This window comes from Pungitius pungitius, chromosome 3 (assembly GCF_949316345.1).
Source record: "Pungitius pungitius chromosome 3, fPunPun2.1, whole genome shotgun sequence".
Lineage (NCBI taxonomy): Eukaryota > Metazoa > Chordata > Actinopteri > Perciformes > Gasterosteidae > Pungitius > Pungitius pungitius.
The window spans coordinates 30,168,741-30,186,921 of NC_084902.1; the positions used below are offsets into that span (position 1 = coordinate 30,168,741).

General features: G+C 47.1%; 2 protein-coding genes across 3 annotated transcripts; one reads left to right on the forward strand and one right to left on the reverse strand.

Moving 5' to 3' along the window:
• Positions 1–269: 269 nt before the first annotated feature.
• On the forward strand, positions 270–11,766 carry xdh (xanthine dehydrogenase). The gene is made up of 35 exons (XM_037463047.2): positions 270–441; positions 905–962; positions 1,799–1,895; positions 2,037–2,145; positions 2,887–3,013; positions 3,089–3,150; positions 3,251–3,343; positions 3,412–3,492; positions 3,579–3,723; positions 3,835–3,927; positions 4,361–4,512; positions 4,828–4,921; positions 4,997–5,106; positions 5,197–5,378; positions 5,451–5,613; positions 5,688–5,777; positions 5,854–6,017; positions 6,134–6,260; positions 6,328–6,447; positions 6,548–6,668; positions 6,742–6,866; positions 7,461–7,594; positions 7,664–7,751; positions 7,825–7,911; positions 7,981–8,172; positions 8,241–8,386; positions 8,461–8,542; positions 8,649–8,744; positions 8,978–9,181; positions 9,253–9,305; positions 9,375–9,489; positions 9,976–10,041; positions 10,118–10,306; positions 10,388–10,555; positions 10,820–11,766. The coding sequence occupies exons 1-35, from the start codon at positions 337–339 to the stop codon at positions 10,868–10,870; spliced, it is 4,089 nt and encodes a 1,362-aa protein (XP_037318944.2). The 5' UTR covers positions 270–336; the 3' UTR covers positions 10,871–11,766.
• Positions 11,767–12,047: 281 nt separating this feature from the next.
• Positions 12,048–17,777, reverse strand: f2 (coagulation factor II (thrombin)). Of its 2 annotated transcripts, XM_037463296.2 has the most exons (15): positions 17,617–17,777; positions 17,257–17,337; positions 16,667–16,746; positions 16,359–16,383; positions 15,011–15,076; positions 14,805–14,913; positions 14,444–14,580; positions 14,062–14,355; positions 13,865–13,981; positions 13,265–13,391; positions 13,011–13,178; positions 12,761–12,934; positions 12,505–12,683; positions 12,329–12,399; positions 12,048–12,247 (listed from the first exon to the last, which is right to left on the reverse strand). In XM_037463296.2, the coding sequence occupies exons 1-15, from the start codon at positions 17,684–17,686 to the stop codon at positions 12,107–12,109; spliced, it is 1,839 nt and encodes a 612-aa protein (XP_037319193.2). In that variant the 5' UTR covers positions 17,687–17,777; the 3' UTR covers positions 12,048–12,106. The 2 variants fall into 2 exon arrangements, with proteins under 2 accessions (XP_037319193.2, XP_062417529.1); XM_062561545.1 differs by lacking the exon at positions 15,011–15,076.
• Between the last annotated feature and the right edge of the window lie 404 nt (positions 17,778–18,181).

Consider the following 18,181-nt stretch of genomic DNA (forward strand, 5'->3'; position numbering starts at 1 on the left):
ACGTGTCTTTGTCTCTGTCCACCTGTCTGGTCTTGTTATTCATGTTTTTCTGTCATTTGTATTTGTTTACATTGTTTAAGTATTTTACTTGATATTTGCACATCTTTGTGTTCTTTATGTTTACATTAACGTTTATGGTTTATTATATGATTTATACATCACACATGGAGACACGTGACTGTGACCTCTAAGTGGCTCTAATCAGCTGATCATCTAGGGTCAAAGGTCCCGCCCCCTCTCCCCCCTCCCTCCCCCCTCCCTCCCCCCTGGCGGGTCCATCCACGCCGCGCGCTCAGCGGATCACTGCCGACGGGACGCATCAGCACGAGCACGAACATGACCGACACCAGCACCGACACCGCGGCGCGCTGCGCGTCCGGGTCCGGGTCCGGGTCCCGGTCCCGGTCCGACCAGCTGGTCTTCTTCGTTAACGGAAAGAAGGTAAACAAGCGGAGCTCTGAGCGGTTTGACTCATCATTAACTTAAGAGAAGAATTATTGAACGTATAAACGTATAAATGTACATAAACAGGAGAGAATCATTTGTGACGTTGCGAAACCGAAAGCAGGAAGCAAATAAATAAATAAATAAATATATATATATCTTATTTTTCACTGCGTTATGTGTTGTTTTGATTTTATAACAGTTATTTAAAAGGATCAAACTTTTGGTTCCGTTTCTCATCAACAAATCGATCGTTTCAACCTGATTTATAAATATTATAACGGACTTTTGTTTTCACGTTCTGGAGCGGGTCTGAAGTTCAGTGAAGGGCTCACGATGTTACGTCACTCATCCTGGTGCCACCTGTGGGGATGGTTGGTGCTGACCTTTAGGGGGGGGGGGGCGAGAGTCGCTACAATCTGTTTGATTCCAGATGTTTAACTTTGATGGTTCTCTGCAGATCGTGGAGGAGAAGGCGGACCCTGAGACCACCCTGCTGACGTATCTGAGGAGGACACGTAGGGACACGCACACGCACACGCACACACGCGCACAGTGTAATAGACGGTGAAGCAGATATGGTTTGGGGGCGGGGCTTAGTGTGAATCCAACGGGACCTAAGAATAAACGTGTCATCAGGTTTCATTTTACACAACTTCTTGTTATTACTTTCACTTCTTACTTTTTTTCGCCCTTCAAGCAGCAAGTTGTTTTTGTGGTGGACGTTTGTGGATTGAAGCCTTGTGAGGATCAAAAGTATCTTGAACTCGCTTGTGATTAAGTATTTACCAACTAGAATATAGAAAAATGATAAAGAACACAGAAATCATCAACACAAGCCCTAAGTACAGAAGTGAAATGACTCAATTCAGCAGAAAAGGCACAGATGGTTCCTTCTGCCTCAGAGGAGCAGGAACATCTGAGGAGGAGAGGGGGAACACAGAGTTTTATACACAGTTTCCTTCTTTCGATTCAGCAGAACACAAGTCAGATTGAGGAAGTCCTTCACTGACAAAACGGTCTAAATAATATTCAGCTTTAGTCAACCTCGGACATTAAAAAACAACCCAGGAAGCTCCTCAGGGTCGCCCGAGTCTCCTGAAGGACCCGTTGAGTCTCCCCATTGTTATCTCCCACCATCACAGAGTCATCGTTTCATGGTCTCAAGGGATCGAGGTCTCTGAGATCTTTAGGTTTGGATTCCTCAAGTTCTCTGAGGTATCAGGTCTGTGATGATGAGGTGGCTGTGATCTTGGATTTCTTGAGGTCTCAAAGTATCTGAGGTTCTAAGTCTCAAGGTCCTCAAGGTCTCTGGGGTCCTGAGGTCTCATCACTGACCCGTGTCTGTCCTCAGTGGGTCTGACAGGAACCAAGCTGGGCTGTGCTGAAGGTGGATGTGGCGCCTGCACCGTCATGCTGTCACGACCCCAACCGCCCACGGGGCGGGTGCTGTATCCTCGACTCCTGTGTGTGTCTGTGTGAATGTGTGTGTCTTTGTGTGTCCTTGTGTGTGTGTGACCAACAGTCATGTGCTCCCATCTGACACTTTCTGTCTCACTTATTTCACGCTGAAGATCTTAACTTGTCTGCAGACATTACGCTGTCAACGCCTGCCTCGCCCCGCTCTGCTCGCTGCACCTGGTTGCCGTGACGACCGTGGAGGGCATCGGCAGTGTGGCGAGGAAGCTTCATCCCGTGCAGGTAGGACCAAAAGACGGGTGTTCATAGAGAGACGTGTGTTCTTTCAGCAGTGGGTCCATAGAGGGCAACGGGGCCACACCTTGAGCCACAAATATTCTTTTTATTTAATTATATTGAAAATACATTTTACAAATAGTCAATATGTGGAATAAACATGGAATAATCCCATCATTATTTTAAATTAAGATATTTGTGCAAAATACAATCCTCTCTGATGCCTCAGATGGGCTCGGGCCGGGGCCCAAAGAGGCGGGTCTAAGAAGCTGTTAGCCAATCACTAATGAAGTTAATGAGTGACATTTTAGTCATAAAATACATTGAGTTTTGGACTTTAGCTCTTCGCCGCCCTTCGTCGCTCTCGTCAGAGCCCGACACGCCGTTTTACAACCGAACAAGAGCGACCACCTGCAGCGTCCTTCCATGAAGACCCGACCCGCCCTCGGTACGAAAGAAACTAGAGGTGAAAGCGCTGGACCCAGATCAGCCGGACCTCACACATACAGCGGTTCTGTAGAGACTTCTACACCTGGGAGGTTAAGCTAGCTAGTTAGCTACATGCTAACGCTGTATATTCATGCATTGCGCGCGTGACGACACCGTGTTGACGTTGACGTTAACATCGCTACCCAGATGCCAAGACAACCAGGACGTGGATGAAAACAGGGACATTATATATTTATACACACACACACACATGCACATGAACATGTTTGATGACGTCATCATCTACCTGTGGATCAGGAGCGGATAGCCAGAGCTCATGGATCTCAGTGTGGATTCTGCACTCCGGGCTTCGTCATGTCCATGTATGCTCTGCTGAGGAACAACCCCACGCCCAAGATGGCCGACCTGGAGGAGGCCTTCCAAGGTAAACAACAAACAACACAGAAATAACAACAAGCAACCATGCAAAATTAACAAAAAACATAACTTATCTTGTCAGGAAATCTGTGTCGTTGCACCGGATACCGGCCGATCCTCGAGGGCTTTAAGAGCCTCACTGTGGTGAGACACAATGTGCACTCACTCATATGTACACACACATTCATATGTAAACACACACAATAATAAAGATATTGTCTACTAGTTACCTTTTTCCTTTCAGGACGGGGGGTGCTGTGGTGGAAAGGGGCGGAACAACGGCTGCTGTCTGGCCAATGGGAGCGCAGCTGAGACGAGCTCACAGGAAGTCACTGATGTAAGTTAAACTGTTATATAAACTGATTTCAGATCAGCACGTCTGATTTTTTCCGTGTTGGTTTTCAGGAGTCAGCGTGTCTGTTCCGCGCTGCCGACTTTGCGCCGTTTGACCCCACGCAGGAAGTCATCTTCCCTCCTGAGCTCATGGTAAACAACAACAACAACACACAGAGGGAACAGAGGCAGGTGATCGGGACAATACAGGAAGTCACACATCTCTGTCTCCTGTCTAGTCCCTCATCACCAATCAGAGGCCGGCCTCGCTGCGTTTCCACGGCGAGCGGGCCACCTGGCTGCAGCCGTGCAGCCTGCACGAGTTGGTGCTTCTGAAATGGAAACACCCCGACGCCAAGGTGGTGGTGGGGAACACCGAAGTGGGTCAGTCTGTCACTCATTCAGTCATTTGTTCATCCAGTTAGTGTCACTCACTTGATTCATTCATTCAGTCTGTCACTCATTCATTTATTCACTTCCTGTTTGGGTCTCCAGGTATCGAGGTGAAGTTTAAGAACATGTTGTACCCGATCACCTTGGCTCCGGCCTTTATCCCTGAACTGAACGAAGTGAGACATACCGAGGACGGTGAGGACAGATGCTAATGCTGCCGATTATGATAAAGATGCTAATGTCACTAAAAAAATAAGAGTGAAGAATAAAGACTTAAGAAATAAGACTAAATACTTGAGAAACAAGAAATCAGAATAAAGACATAAAAATTTAGACTAAAGAATAAAGACCCAACTCTTGCTGGGTTTATGCTGGATTTTCTCCATTGTTGCAAATTGACATTCTTACAAACCTGAGCTTGTTTACTTATAATCAGCGGATGAAAAGTCTTAAAAAGCCATACGCATGTTTTATCTGTTAAGTTGGGTAATAAGTTAGCAGAGATGCTGATAATGCTGACTTTGACCTCATGGCAGTGTCAAAGTCATGAGGGTTTAACCTCTGGAAACCCTGAATCTCTCCAGGATGTTTGTCAGAATGTCAAGAAGTAAGGTTGCGTTCTTTTCAGGCGTGTTGTTCGGTGCAGCGTGTACACTCAGCCACATGGGGGCGGTGCTGAGGGAGGAAGTGCAGACTCGTCCTGCTCATCAGACCCAGGTCTTCCTCGCCGTCCTGGAGCAGCTGCGCTGGTTTGCTGGACTGCAGATCCGCAATGTTGCAGTGAGTCTGTTCTCAGCATCTCTAATCAGCTGCCTGCGTGGTTCAGGCTGTAGACCGTGGACACTTCAGGGTCACTGGGAGAGTACAGACTGTGGAAAGTTCGGGGGCACTAGGAGAGCAGAGACTTTGTTTAGTTCAGGACACTTGGAGAGTAGACACTGTAGGTGGTTCAGGCATACTAGGGGAGTGGAGACTGTGGACAGTTCAGGGACAGTGGAAAGTACAGAATGTGGATATTTTAGGGAAAACTACACGAGTAGTTTGGGGGTTGTACGAAAGTGAAATTTGACCTGAAGTCTGACTGGTGGATTTCAGGCGATTGGAGGAAACATCATGACGGCTTCTCCCATCTCAGACCTCAACCCTGTGTTCATGGCAACGGGATGCAAAGTGGAGCTAATGGACAAAGGTCGCACAAACTCACACACAAAGAGACACTGTGTGTCTACTTGCTGCATGTTTTGATCGTGACCTTTGACCCCAGATGGAAGCAGAGTGATCCCTATGGACAACGCCTTCTTCACCGGCTACAGGAAGACAGCGGTGCGGCCTCAGGAGATCCTAGTTTCCATAGAGATACCCTACAGCAAGAAGGTAGATGCGGCGTAGACCTGTTGCCTGGAAACAGCAGAGTGGACACACTTTGATTCTGGCGTTTCATTTCTCTGTTTGTTTTTGGTTCAGAATCAGTTCGTCTCCGCCTTCAAGCAATCGGCTCGGCGCGAAGATGACATCAGCATTGTCACCGCAGCAATGAGCGTTACCTTTTGCCACGGCGATGTGGTGGAGGACCTGAAGCTGAGCTACGGTGGCATGGCGGCAACCACAGCGATGGCTAGCACGACGGCGAGGAGTCTGCTAGGAAGGTGACGGCCACGAGAAGAAGTCACATGATGGATGTTACTATTTATGTGTATTAAACTCTCTGATGCCATCAGGCGGTGGGGAGAGGAGCTTCTGCAAGGCGCTTGTCGCTCCTTGGCCAAAGAGATGACCCTCGACCCCTCGGCGCCCGGCGGCATGGTGACCTACCGCCGTACTTTGACCATCAGCCTCTTCTACAAGTTCTATCTGACGGTGCTGCAGAAGCTAAGAGATCAGGTATGGTTCAGTCTTCCTTCAAAGAAACTGATCCTGACACCCTTTGACACCACTTCCTGCGTTGATCTCCTCAGGGTATTAGCGTGGAGGCAGTCCAGCCCAACTGTTTGAGCGCCGCAGACCTCCACCACCCGGAGACCCCCTCCGGAGTCCAGGTGTTCCAGGTACCAGTAGGCCAGTCTGTGGGGTCAAAGAGCCCGTTCTAGTGTCCAGATGTGTGACCTCAGGTGTCTCCTACAGGCCATGCCGAAGGGCCAGAACGACGTGGTGGGTCGTCCTATGATGCACCTGTCAGCACTGAAGCATGCAACGGGTGAGGCGGTGTATTGCGACGACATGCCGATGTACGAGAACGAGCTGTACCTGGCTCTGGTCACCAGCAGCAAGGCCCACGCCAACATCCTGTGAGACTCGCACCTGTACCACACACACCTGAACCACACACCCAAACTACACACACCTGGACTACAAAAACAGACTCACCGGTCCGGTCTGACCCAGGTGTATGTGTCTTTCACAGCTCCATAGACTCGTCCCTCGCAGAGACTTTCCCAGGTGTGATCTCTTGTGTGTTTGCTGCCGACATCCCCGGCAGCAACGCCACCGGACCCGTCTATTCCGACGAGACCATCCTCGCGGACCGCCAGGTGCGTCTTTGTCTCTGACCAATCAGAGGGCTTTTTCATGTTGCTAACGTGCCCCTCCTCTCTGCAGGTGACCTGCGTGGGTCACATCATTGGCGCTGTAGTAGCCGACACTCAGCTCCACGCCCAAAGGGCTGCCAAAGCAGTGAGGGTCCAGTATGAGGAGCTTCATCCGTTGGTCACCATCAAGGTTAAACCTGTGGACTTTAAGAATATAACTTTACACATCCAATCCCACAAGCCCCCCAGAAAAAGTAAAAAAAGGTTATTGTTGTTGATTCTCTTGACAGGAGGCTATTGCTGCCCAGTCCTTCTATCAAGGGAATGGAACCATCCAGGATCAGCCAATCAGAACCCTCCAGAGAGGCGACCTGGAGGCAGGTTTTAAACAGGCCGACCGTGTCATAGAGGGTATGACTGTCTGTGTGATCTTGATGCTAATTCCAGCTGATCAGTTATTCATTACCGATTGATTATCTGACAGGTGAGATGCATATAGGAGGTCAGGAACATTTCTACCTGGAGACAAACGTAACTCTGGCAGTTCCTCGAGGAGAGGACGGCGAGATGGAGCTCTTTGTTTCTACTCAGTCTGCTTCTAAAACACAGGTCAGAATACTCTGATACAGGTAACATTACTCTAAACCAGAGGTGTTAAACTCAAGGCCCGCCGAATGATTTGCTCTTGGGAGAATTTCAGAAAGACATAAATTGCATTTCCATAAAAGTATTCCTAAAAAGTCCCCTGCGGGTCGCAGTCTGTGAGCGAGTACATGCGATCAGGCCGTTCACCAACACAGTACCAGTAGAACCCTTTCATTGAATTAAGAAAAATCACATCAGGTCACCACGCATGCGCGACCCCTCGCATGTGGACCCCTGCCTTTTCGACGACGGCGTTACTCCAGCCGCAGCAGCCGCTTAAAAAATGACTGTGTGCGCGCGACACCTCCCTCCACTATGATTTTTAATGGTCTGGCCCACTTGAGATCAAAGTGGGCAGTACCTAAAATGATTTTGAAATCCCTGCTCTAAACACAATAACAATACGGGTAGTAAAATATGGCCCCCAACCACTAGGTGGAGGCACCTGTGGTTGTTTGGATATATATAACATTTAGGACATTTAGGAGCGATGTATATACGATGAAAATGCCATACATGCACCACATTCACATATGTACATACTTGTGTCCGGCACAGTCTCTGGTTGCCAAGGCGCTGGGCGTCCCTGCTAACCGGGTGCAGGTCCGAGTGAAGAGGATGGGTGGAGGCTTTGGGGGGAAGGAGACCCGCACCACCGTTTTGTCCACTGTGGTTGCCGTGGCAGCAAACAAGTAGGTCTGGAAACCATCTTTAGTTGTCTTTTTTAATATAAAATTCTAATTTTCTGCTTTGTTCGGAAGGCTGAAGAGGCCCGTTAGGTGCATGCTGGACCGAGATGAGGACATGCTGGTGACAGGAGGAAGACACCCCTTCTATGGGAAATACAAGGTGGGACACCCCTCCAGGCTTAGCACTAGCATCAGCAGAAGGTGGATGTTTGCTGACCCTTCTTCTGCTACAGGTGGGTTTCCTCAAAAGTGGGAAGGTGGTGGCTTTGGACGTGTCGTACTATAGCAATGTGGGGAACTCCATGGACCTCTCTCTCTCTGTAAGTATCTCTACCATCGACTCGCCTCTCTGCACCAACGACCCCTGACCTCATCTTCCTCTGTTGAAGATCATGGAGCGCGCCCTGTTCCACATGGAGAACTCCTACAGCGTGGCCAACGTGCGCGGCCGCGGCTTCCTGTGCCGCACCAACCTTCCCACCAACACGGCCTTCAGGGGCTTCGGGGGGCCACAGGGCATGATGGTCGCCGAGAGCTGGATGAATGACGTGGCTCAAAGTCTGGAACGGCCAGCCCACGAGGTACGTGGTCCCATGTCAGTGAGGTTAGACCATGTGACATCCAATCAGTGACTCCCTCTCCCACATAGGTACGCAGGTTGAACCTGTACATGGAAGGCGAGTCGACGCCCTATAACCAGATCCTGGATCAGCTCACGCTGGACCGCTGCTGGGACGAGTGTTTGTCCCGCTCCGGGTTTCATGAGCGCCGAGCTGCCGTCGACCTCTACAACAGGTAAGGACTTAGCCTTCAACAGGTTGAGTCCTAGTTTGAGGTTTAAACCATCCTGTGTTTTTCCTCTGTGTCAGGAAGAACCGGTGGACCAAGCGAGGCCTTGCCATCGTCCCCACCAAGTTTGGCATCAGCTTCACGGCCGCCTTTCTCAACCAGGTTGGATCCGATGGCACCGAGGAGTGGACCGTTAAAGATCGAAGGGTCGGGAAACGTTTGCATTGCGATACATCTGGCTTTAGTTTGTGTTTCTGTGCATCTCCAGGCCGGAGCTCTTGTTCATATCTACACCGACGGCTCAGTGCTGCTGACCCATGGGGGCACCGAGATGGGCCAAGGTCTCCATACGAAGATGGTCCAGGTACCTGAACTCATTTTATGTCTTTCAGTCATTCATTGGAGTTTCTCCCAAATGGGTCTTTTCCGGTTAATTGAGTAGCTCAATCTAGTCGCCGGAGAACTGTAGCTTGAGAGACTTCAATGTGGACTTCAACAACTGCTTCGGAGTGTTGAGGGCTGTGGTGGGGCTTTAAGGAGATTAACCAAACAAGCTAAAGACATTAACTGGACTAACACCAATCTTTGTGGGTCCAGGTTGCGAGCAGGGTTCTGGGTATCCCCTGCTCCAAGATCCACATCTCTGAGACGAACACCAGCACGGTCCCCAACACCAGCCCCACCGCCGCCTCCGCCTCCTCTGACCTCAACGGCGCCGCCGTGCACAACGCCTGCGAGACCCTCCACAGACGGCTGGAGCCCTACAAGAGCAGGAACCCCAAAGGATCATGGGAGGACTGGGTGAGCAGGACAGTCTGCTCTGTGAGTTAATCCTGACAAAGCCTCTTCTTCACCGTGTTTCTGTGTTCCAGGTGAAAGAAGCGTACTTTGACAGAGTCAACTTAAGCGCTAACGGCTTCTACAAGTAAGTTGAGAATGTGTTGATTTTGATGAAATCCAAAATGGAGTCTCACCGTTTCTCGTTTCTCACCAGGACCCCGGATCTGGGTTATGACTTTGACTCCAACTCGGGCCGAGTATTCAACTACTTCTCGTACGGAGTGGCTTCTTCAGAGGTGGAGATCGACTGTCTGACCGGAGCTCACAAGGTGCTTAAGATGTTTGATGTCACTCCCAAAAAGAGAATAAAGGACAAAGGTGTCCACAATAATCAACATCAAGCCCCCCCACCCCCATCGGATATGAACTATGCAGTATAGAGACGCTGTGTATCTTCAACCAACCAGAGAAGAGATACGCCTCATGACATCGCTCAACAAAACTCTATTTACAAAACAAGTCGTTTAAAAATGATTTACTCATTGTCTTGAGAAGACGAAATTTACAAAACATGAATTCAGACTTTTTACAAATCAGCATAATTCTTAACTTTATTTTGGGTTCATTCAGCTGTAATGAACCAGCTGTCCCGATAGATAAAGTGGACACACCCATGATGATGTCATGAATTAATTTCTCTGGATATGTGAGACTTCCGCAAACAAGTACTGAGCAGATTAAAGCATAAGATAAGCCCCTCCCCCCTCTCTCTCTCTCTCTCTCTATATATATATATATATGTATGTGTGTTGTAGAACCTGAGCACAACCATAGTGATGGACGTCGGTCACAGCCTTAACCCAGCGATCGACATTGGACAGGTGAGTTATTCCTTCAGGTGACGTGACCTTCAGGTGACCGAGGACCTTCAGGTGACTGTGTCGCGTCCATCCTCAGGTGGAGGGGGGGTTCATGCAGGGTCTGGGTCTCTTCACCATAGAGGAGCTCCATTACTCCCCCTGCGGCGTCCTCCTCACCCGGGGTCCCGGCTCGTACAAGATCCCGGCCATAGGGGACATTCCCACCCGGCTCACCGTCTCGCTGCTGAGGGATGCCCCCAACGAAAAGGCCATCTTCTCTTCCAAGGTCAGACCCACCCGCTTCTCAGAACCACCACAACAGAATCCCTAAGAACCACTGGTTTAGTACTCGCGTGTCTCTCCACAGGCCGTCGGCGAGCCGCCTCTCTTCCTGGCTGCTGCCAACTTCTTCGCCATCAAAGACGCTGTGGCCTCTGCCCGGGGGGAGTCCGGCCTGAGCGGTCCGTTCAGGTTCGACAGCCCGGCCTCCACCGAGAGGATTCGCATGGCCTGCAGCGACCAGTTCACTCACCTGGTAGGAAACATTCTGCTATTAAAACGGCGATGTAGAGGCCTCGCTCCTATCATGCTAAGCTATGAGGTAAACAGTGTACCTGCTAAACATGAGCACATTAGCATTGATTGTCAATGGAGACGCAAAAGGCTAGTTAGTTATGCTAGGTGGTGCTCCTCCCACTAATGTTCTCCTGGTTCCTGGCATCCTAAACATCGTAACATACTATAACCACGGTTCCTCTAACTTAACTTAACACAGCTATTCTTCTTCTTCTTCTTTCAGTGTCCTCCTGCAGAACCTGGTTCCTTCACCCCCTGGTCCGTGCAGGTCTAGAACCAGAGAGGAAGCCACCACAGAAACCCTTTAAGCACAATGAGCTGTTATCACCCTACATCTCATTAAAGAAGCTCTTGTATGAACTAGGGCTGTCAATACATTCAAATCAATTAACTAATTAATCAAACATTTTGAAATTCATTAATCTTGATTAATGGAGAATAATGAATGTTGTTGTTTTTAAAGAATGTTTTTCTTCTCAAGACTAAATCTTACAAGTAATGAGTATTTTAGACACTATAGTTTAATTGTTAATGTTATTTCAAACACAAAATTACACACATATGATCATTCATCATGGAGGCAGAATTCCACCTAGTGGAGCATGTTGAGCTGACTAGCTAGCTTAGCAGGCTAGCTTAGCTTACTGGTTCTTTGAGTGGTCCGTTTTCCACTCACCCCCCTTCTGTTTGACACATGGCTGACTTTCTCTGCACAGTTCTGGCTGTGTTTCGCGCCTGTTTGTACCTTTTAGGTAGTAAATTGGTGGTAAACTGTACTTATAATGGCTCTTATCTTACAAGTTGTAAATTGGCTTATTTGATTTGAAATTGCACTTGTTTCTTGCTCTCATGAGTTTGTTTCCTCATGATTAAAATGCACTTTTTGTAAGTCGCTTTGGATAAAAGCGTCTGATAAATGAAATCTAATTTAACTGACTACATCTAGCGGCCATTTTTCCTTGCTGCGGTCAACTTCCGAAAGTAAACCAGAAAGGTACGTTAACTACGTTAAAATATGTTGTTGCACTAATCTCAGCCACATTAATCGTATAAATTTACGCGTTTATGTTGACAACCCTGGTATAAACTCATCATTAGATGATTGATTTGATTGGTCTTAACTCTGCCCTCCCTGTTCACATCTCAATAAAGATGAAATGTTCTGTAGAATTATTTGCACTGTGTGAACCAAATAAATTACAAGCAACTTTTATTGGATTATTATGTATGTGACAGTTAAAACTTAGTAAAGCTAATTATAGTTTTATATAAACTCTTAAACTCTGACATCATCCACTTTAGTGTAGTTAAGCGTGATGACATGCTAATATTAGCCAAGCCCAAACTGCAAAAATGTAAACCGACTTCTATGAGCATCAGCACTAGAAAATGATTCCTGACCTTTGGTAACTGATTACTACTAGACAACATGAATCACAAAACAAGGTAGCCAATTTTGACAAACTTTATTGGCATTGTCTTACAGAGGACAGAGCAGTAAATGTTTCTATTAGTCTTCTTTCTCGATTATTTTCTTCATCCACCGGTTCATCCTGAACAGGTGAGTGTAAAAGCCGTACTTTCCATCCTTGTCGCAGCCTTCGCCCCACGACACGATGCCCATCTGGTACCAGCGATCATCAGCCGGGTACTGTTTGAATTCACACCTGATCTGTAGCACTGTGGCGTTTTTATAAACATTTAAATGAACTGTTAATGTGCTGAATATTACCTTCATCACAAAAGGACCGCCGCTGTCTCCCTCGCAGGCGTCGCCGCGTTTGACGTCGTCTGGTTTGTAGCCTATAACACAGACGGTCTTGAACTAAGCGCTAACACGCTAATGTTTAGCTTGTTCACCACCTCACCTTAGCATGCAGCTGTAAACATGTGAAAATAGGAAATTACCGGCACAGAACATGTTGTCCGTGACCTTCACCGAGGTGGAGCTGCGGCAGATGTCCTGGTCCACGATGGGCAGGTGAATCTGTTGGAGCACTTCGGGTAGATTTCTTGCAGAAGGGTTCCAGGTTTCCTTCAGGTTCCCCCAGCCGGTGACTCTGCCTTTGTACCCTTGGGTCATCAGACTGTTGGAGGAACACGTGATGATTGAAGCAGGAGAAACGTTAGGATGGGGGAGGGGTTATGTGTGCTTTGCTCTTACGCCGTGGCCACCTTCCTGGTGGGGAGGCAGATTGGGTGGATGGCGTCAGTGAACACCACTGGCCTCCTCAGGTGCAGCAGGGCTATGTCCCGGTTGAGGTTCTCCTTCCAGTTGTACTTTGGGTGTACGATGATCTCGCTGATGGCCACGATCTTCTCGATGCCGCGCTCGAACCTGCAAAAAATCCTTGTGAGTATTCCCTCACGCCGCTAGCATTCATTCATTCACAGGTGGGGCCGGGAGGTCTTACGCGGCCCGGTTGTGTTTCCCCAGTCGCACCAGGATGTCGCTGGCCGAGAAGTTCTTGTTCCAGGGCGGGTAGAGGATGCAGTGAGCCGCCGTGACAATCCATTGATCACTGACCAGACTGGCTCCACACAGCAGTTCCTGAGGGCTTCTCTTGTACAGCATCACTTGCCTGAGGACCACAAAGGTGAGTCATGAGACCATGTGATGTACAGGAGCTACGTGAGTCAGGGCACTACAACGTGATGTGTTGGTTACCATGGTGCTGAGGCCACCTCGGCATCGTCGCCCCCGACGATACGTTCTTCTCTGTATGACTCCAACAGCTCGGCTTCATTCCTGTCCTTTTTTTTCAGCTTTTCAAACAGAGGGCGTTCCCCACACACTGTGACACAACCAGTCGACCAATTAACCAACCAGTCGACCAATTAACCAACCAGTAGACCAATTAACCAACCAGTAGACCAATTAACCGACCAGTCGACCAATTAACCAACCAGTAGACCAATTAACCGACCAGTCGACCAATTAACCAACCAATAGACCAGTTAGAAAAACAGTCAAACAATCACCAAGAGTGTCAGCGAGTAAACAAACACTTAACTGGTCAATTTGTAGTTATGTAGTTAGTGACCTGGTTAGTTAACTGGTTATGTGCATGTTAGTTAAGTAGATGCTTAACTGGTTAGTTACGTTGCTTGGGGAGCTGGTTTGTTATATGGTTAGCTATGTGGTTGGTTAACCAGAGTTCTGCTTGGGTACCTTCTTAGTTAATGGACTGGTTAGTACGGTGGTTAGTTAGCAGGTTGAATGAGGAGGCAGCTAGTTAACCCCTTAGAACCACTGATCAGCACTCACCGCTCTCTCCTTCTCCGAAGCTCCGAGGACTGAAGAAGGTCCTCCTGGTGGGTTTGAGGACAGATCGTTCTTGTCCTTCTGTGTCCGAGGTCATGAGGTCTTCAGTTACCAGGTCCTCTGGGACACAGACAGGTAAGATATGGGTACAAAGGTAACCAGGGTAGTACTCTGCAGGAGTACTCTCTAGTTGTATTTACCACACAGCTCCAGATCGCAGTAATCGATGGTCACATTTCCAGAAAGAGCCACGTAGCACCAGGGGCCCTCTGGGTCGTTGTCAGGGTTACGGCACTTGTTTTCCGGCAGGCCGACCTCAGGGAGGAAGTCCTTGGCTGCGCTGAGGGCCTTGGCCTCTCGGCTAGACCACCGCAGACAGGTGTGACCCCCTAGGGTGACGGACATGTCACCAACGTAGTCCACGCCGTAATTGGGGAGGCACGCTGCGGTTCTGGTTGGTTTAGGCGCCAGAGTGGACGGGACAAAGTCCTGACCTTTGAGGAGAAATCAGCGTTTAGTCGTGTCTTCACCCACAGTCTGGCATCAGTTGTGCTGCTTGCTCTTGTAGAACTTGGTACTTGCCACATGTGGGGACCCTGCAGGTCTCTTTCTGGACTGCCGGGTCCACGGTGAAGCACCAGGGGCCGTCTGGACGGCTGTCCGGGTTTCGGCAGAAGTTCTCGAGGAGGATGCTGTTTGGTTCTGAAGCGTTGAACTCCCTGCAGACAGGCAGATACTAACTAATACTTAACTTATACTTAACCAATCACAAGCTCATTAGTTAGTGTACTGGTTCAGGGTTAGTCTGATTAAAATGACTCACTCATCTTGTTGGTTGTTTCACATTTGAGTTAGTTAATTAGTTATTTGGTTTTCCGGGTGGTTAGTTGATTAGTTAGTTTTATTAGTTATTCCTTCATTGATTGGTTAGTTAGTTTGTTACCTGAATATGGGATGTGGGTAGCTGCTACTCCAGGGTTGACATTTTCTTCCTGATTGTGTGATATTTATATTTCCTTCGTAGTTCACACCTAAACTAGAGATACACCGACCTGAACACACACACACACACACACACACACACACGTTGTCAGTGTAAATGTGTATTATTTTATGTGAACATTTTAACATTTAAAGTGTATTTGTTACCTTCTACACACTGTCTCACAAGGTTGATGTTGTCTTCTGTTCTTATCATCTGAGTTCCTTTACAGTCTGAGAGGCAGACGGACAGTAGAGAGACAGTGAGACAGACATGTAAAGAGATGTACAGGTAGACGGACAGGCAGAGAGACAGGTGAAAAGACATGCAGAGAGACAGACCGAAAGGGAGATATAGGTAGACAGAATAGTAGAGAGAGGGACGGGGGACAGACAGGTAGAGAGACAGTGAGACAGAATAGTAGAGATAGGGACGGGGGACAGACAGGTAGAGAGACAGTGAGACAGAATAGTAGAGATAGGGACGGGGACAGACAGGTAGAGAGACAGTGAGACAGAATAGTAGAGAGAGGGACGGGGGACAGACGGGTAGAGAGACAGTGAGACAGAATAGTAGAGATAGGGACGGGGACAGACAGGTAGAGAGACAGTGAGACAGAATAGTAGAGAGAGGGACGGGGGACAGACGGGTAGAGAGACAGTGAGACAGAATAGTAGAGACAGGGACGGGGGACAGACAGGTAGAGAGACAGTGAGACAGAATAGTAGAGATAGGGACGGGGGACAGACAGGTAGAGAGACAGTGAGACAGAATAGTAGAGATAGGGACGGGGACAGACAGGTAGAGAGACAGTGAGACAGAATAGTAGAGAGAGGGACGGGGGACAGACGGGTAGAGAGACAGTGAGACAGAATAGTAGAGATAGGGACGGGGGACAGACAGGTAGAGAGACAGTGAGACAGAATAGTAGAGAGAGAGAGACGGGGGACAGACAGGTAGAGAGACAGAATAGTAGAGAGAGGGACGGGGGACAGACAGGTAGAGAGACAGAATAGTAGAGAGAGAGACGGGGGACAGACAGGTAGAGAGACAGAATAGTAGAGAGAGGGACGGGGGACAGACAGGTAGAGAGACAGAATAGTAGAGAGAGACGGGGGACAGACAGGTAGAGAGACAGAATAGTAGAGAGAGGGACGGGGGACAGACAGGTAGAGAGACAGAATAGTAGAGAGAGGGACGGGGGACAGACAGGTAGAGAGACAGAATAGTAGAGAGAGAGACGGGGGACAGACAGGTAGAGAGACAGTTAGACAGAATAGTAGAGAGAGGGACGGGGGACAGACAGGTAGAGAGACAGAATAGTAGAGAGAGGGACGGGGGACAGACAGTGACATGTTTGTGTACTTGTGTTCTGTTCTGGACTTTGTTCATGTTTGCAGAGCAGTGTCTGATTATCCTTCCCATTTGAAGTAAAAGTACATAAACACAATAGTTCTAACAACATTTATTTGTATTTTTGTGTTCATTTTTGTGAGCTGAAGCTTCGTCACTCACCCAAGTACTTGGTCCAGAAGATCTCCTGGAGGGGAGACAGTACTATTACTCCTGGTACTATTTCTACTGAGTATTGTTACTACTACTACTACTACTATTGTCACTCCGCACTAATGTGTCCACTGAGTATTATGCATACAGAGTATTGCTACTACTAATGACTAGTACTCTTACTACTCAGTACTGTCACTACTGAGTACTCTCATTACTGATTACTGTCACTACTGAGTACTCTCATTACTGATTACTGTTACTACTGAGTAGTACTAATACAGGTGCTGTTACTGCAGATCAAAATGGCGTCGTACTGTTTTCTCCGTCTGCTCGAACACTTCTCGTGCTTCTTCGTGATCACAGATCTCCTCCACACATTCTCTCTCCAGGTTCCCTGATAATAAAACACACAATAATACACATCCATGCTAACAACACCAAGAATAATGACACACTAGTAATAAAGGTGACATTCATCTCCTCTTCAACGGCTGATCTGGCGTCTGGTCGAGAAACATTCACAACAATGTAAATAATGCAAATTCATACTAATAACAACAATAGTAATAATATTGCTCATATTCGTAATAATACAGGTTCATTGTAATAACAACAACACACATTCATACTGTTAACAACAATACGCATTCATACTAATAATAATAATAATGGTGATAGACATTCATAATAATAATAATAACAAAACACATTTCTTTACAGGTACATTTCTGGAGGAACTACTCGGATAATTTGCTTAATTTAAAGTAATAATACTATTTTAATTCATAAATTGAACGTGTGTTTAAGAGAGAAAATAAAGTTCATATATATATATATATTTACATATATATATATATATATATATGTATATATATATATATATATATATGACTTCTGCGCTCACCTGGTTTTATCTCCTCAAACACCTGATTGGCTCGACGGCTCCTTGGCAGCAGCTGATTGGCCAGCTGGCTGTTGAGGAAAACTACACAGCACACCACTTTTACAGTAACTATGAAGTCAAAAAATACTCTCAAAACCAAAGTATTCTGTGTAGTGTAGCCTAGTACAGTACATGGGTTTGCTCTATCATAGTGGTACACATGTAAATACAGATGTTGTGTATTCACATACACGTGAACTTCTCCTTCTCAATTCTTTAAGGACTTAAGGACAAAAAGTAGTAATGAAACTTAGAGGAGTACTATGAGTATTTTATTCCACAGATTCTGAATACTTGTAGTATTGATAGCAGTACTTGTACCTTGATCTGCCAGGCAGCTGTGAATCAGAAACAGCAGAAGGGCAGCTGCTTTCAGCTTTGTCTCCTCCATGATCCAGAACCTCGGAACCAGAACCGATCCAGCAGGGTCCGTCTCCGTGTGTCTCTGAGTCCCGCTTGTCTCTCTCTGGACGTTATTGACCAAAGGGTCAAAGTGTCTGATGGGAATTTCAACATGTTTACTTTGGCTCAGCCAACGAACCGCAGCACTCTGCTGGATACTAGAAGTACACGACGTGAAATAGTATCATGTGGTGCTACTCATGATATTCTATGTTTAAGTACAATGAGTATTTTTTATTAATATTGTTATTATTACTACTGATAAATGTCTTATTAATATCATTGTTGTTATTAACAGTAATAATTATAATAGTAATTATTACTGTTAATGTTGTTAGCATTTTTATGACTAGTAGTTGTTTGAATGAATTGATGAATAAATGATGAAATCATTATTTTCTTTAATTTGTTGATTTGGTTTATTTTGTCTCTAGTATTACTATTAAATCATTCACGATAGAATTGATAAATAACTTATAAATAA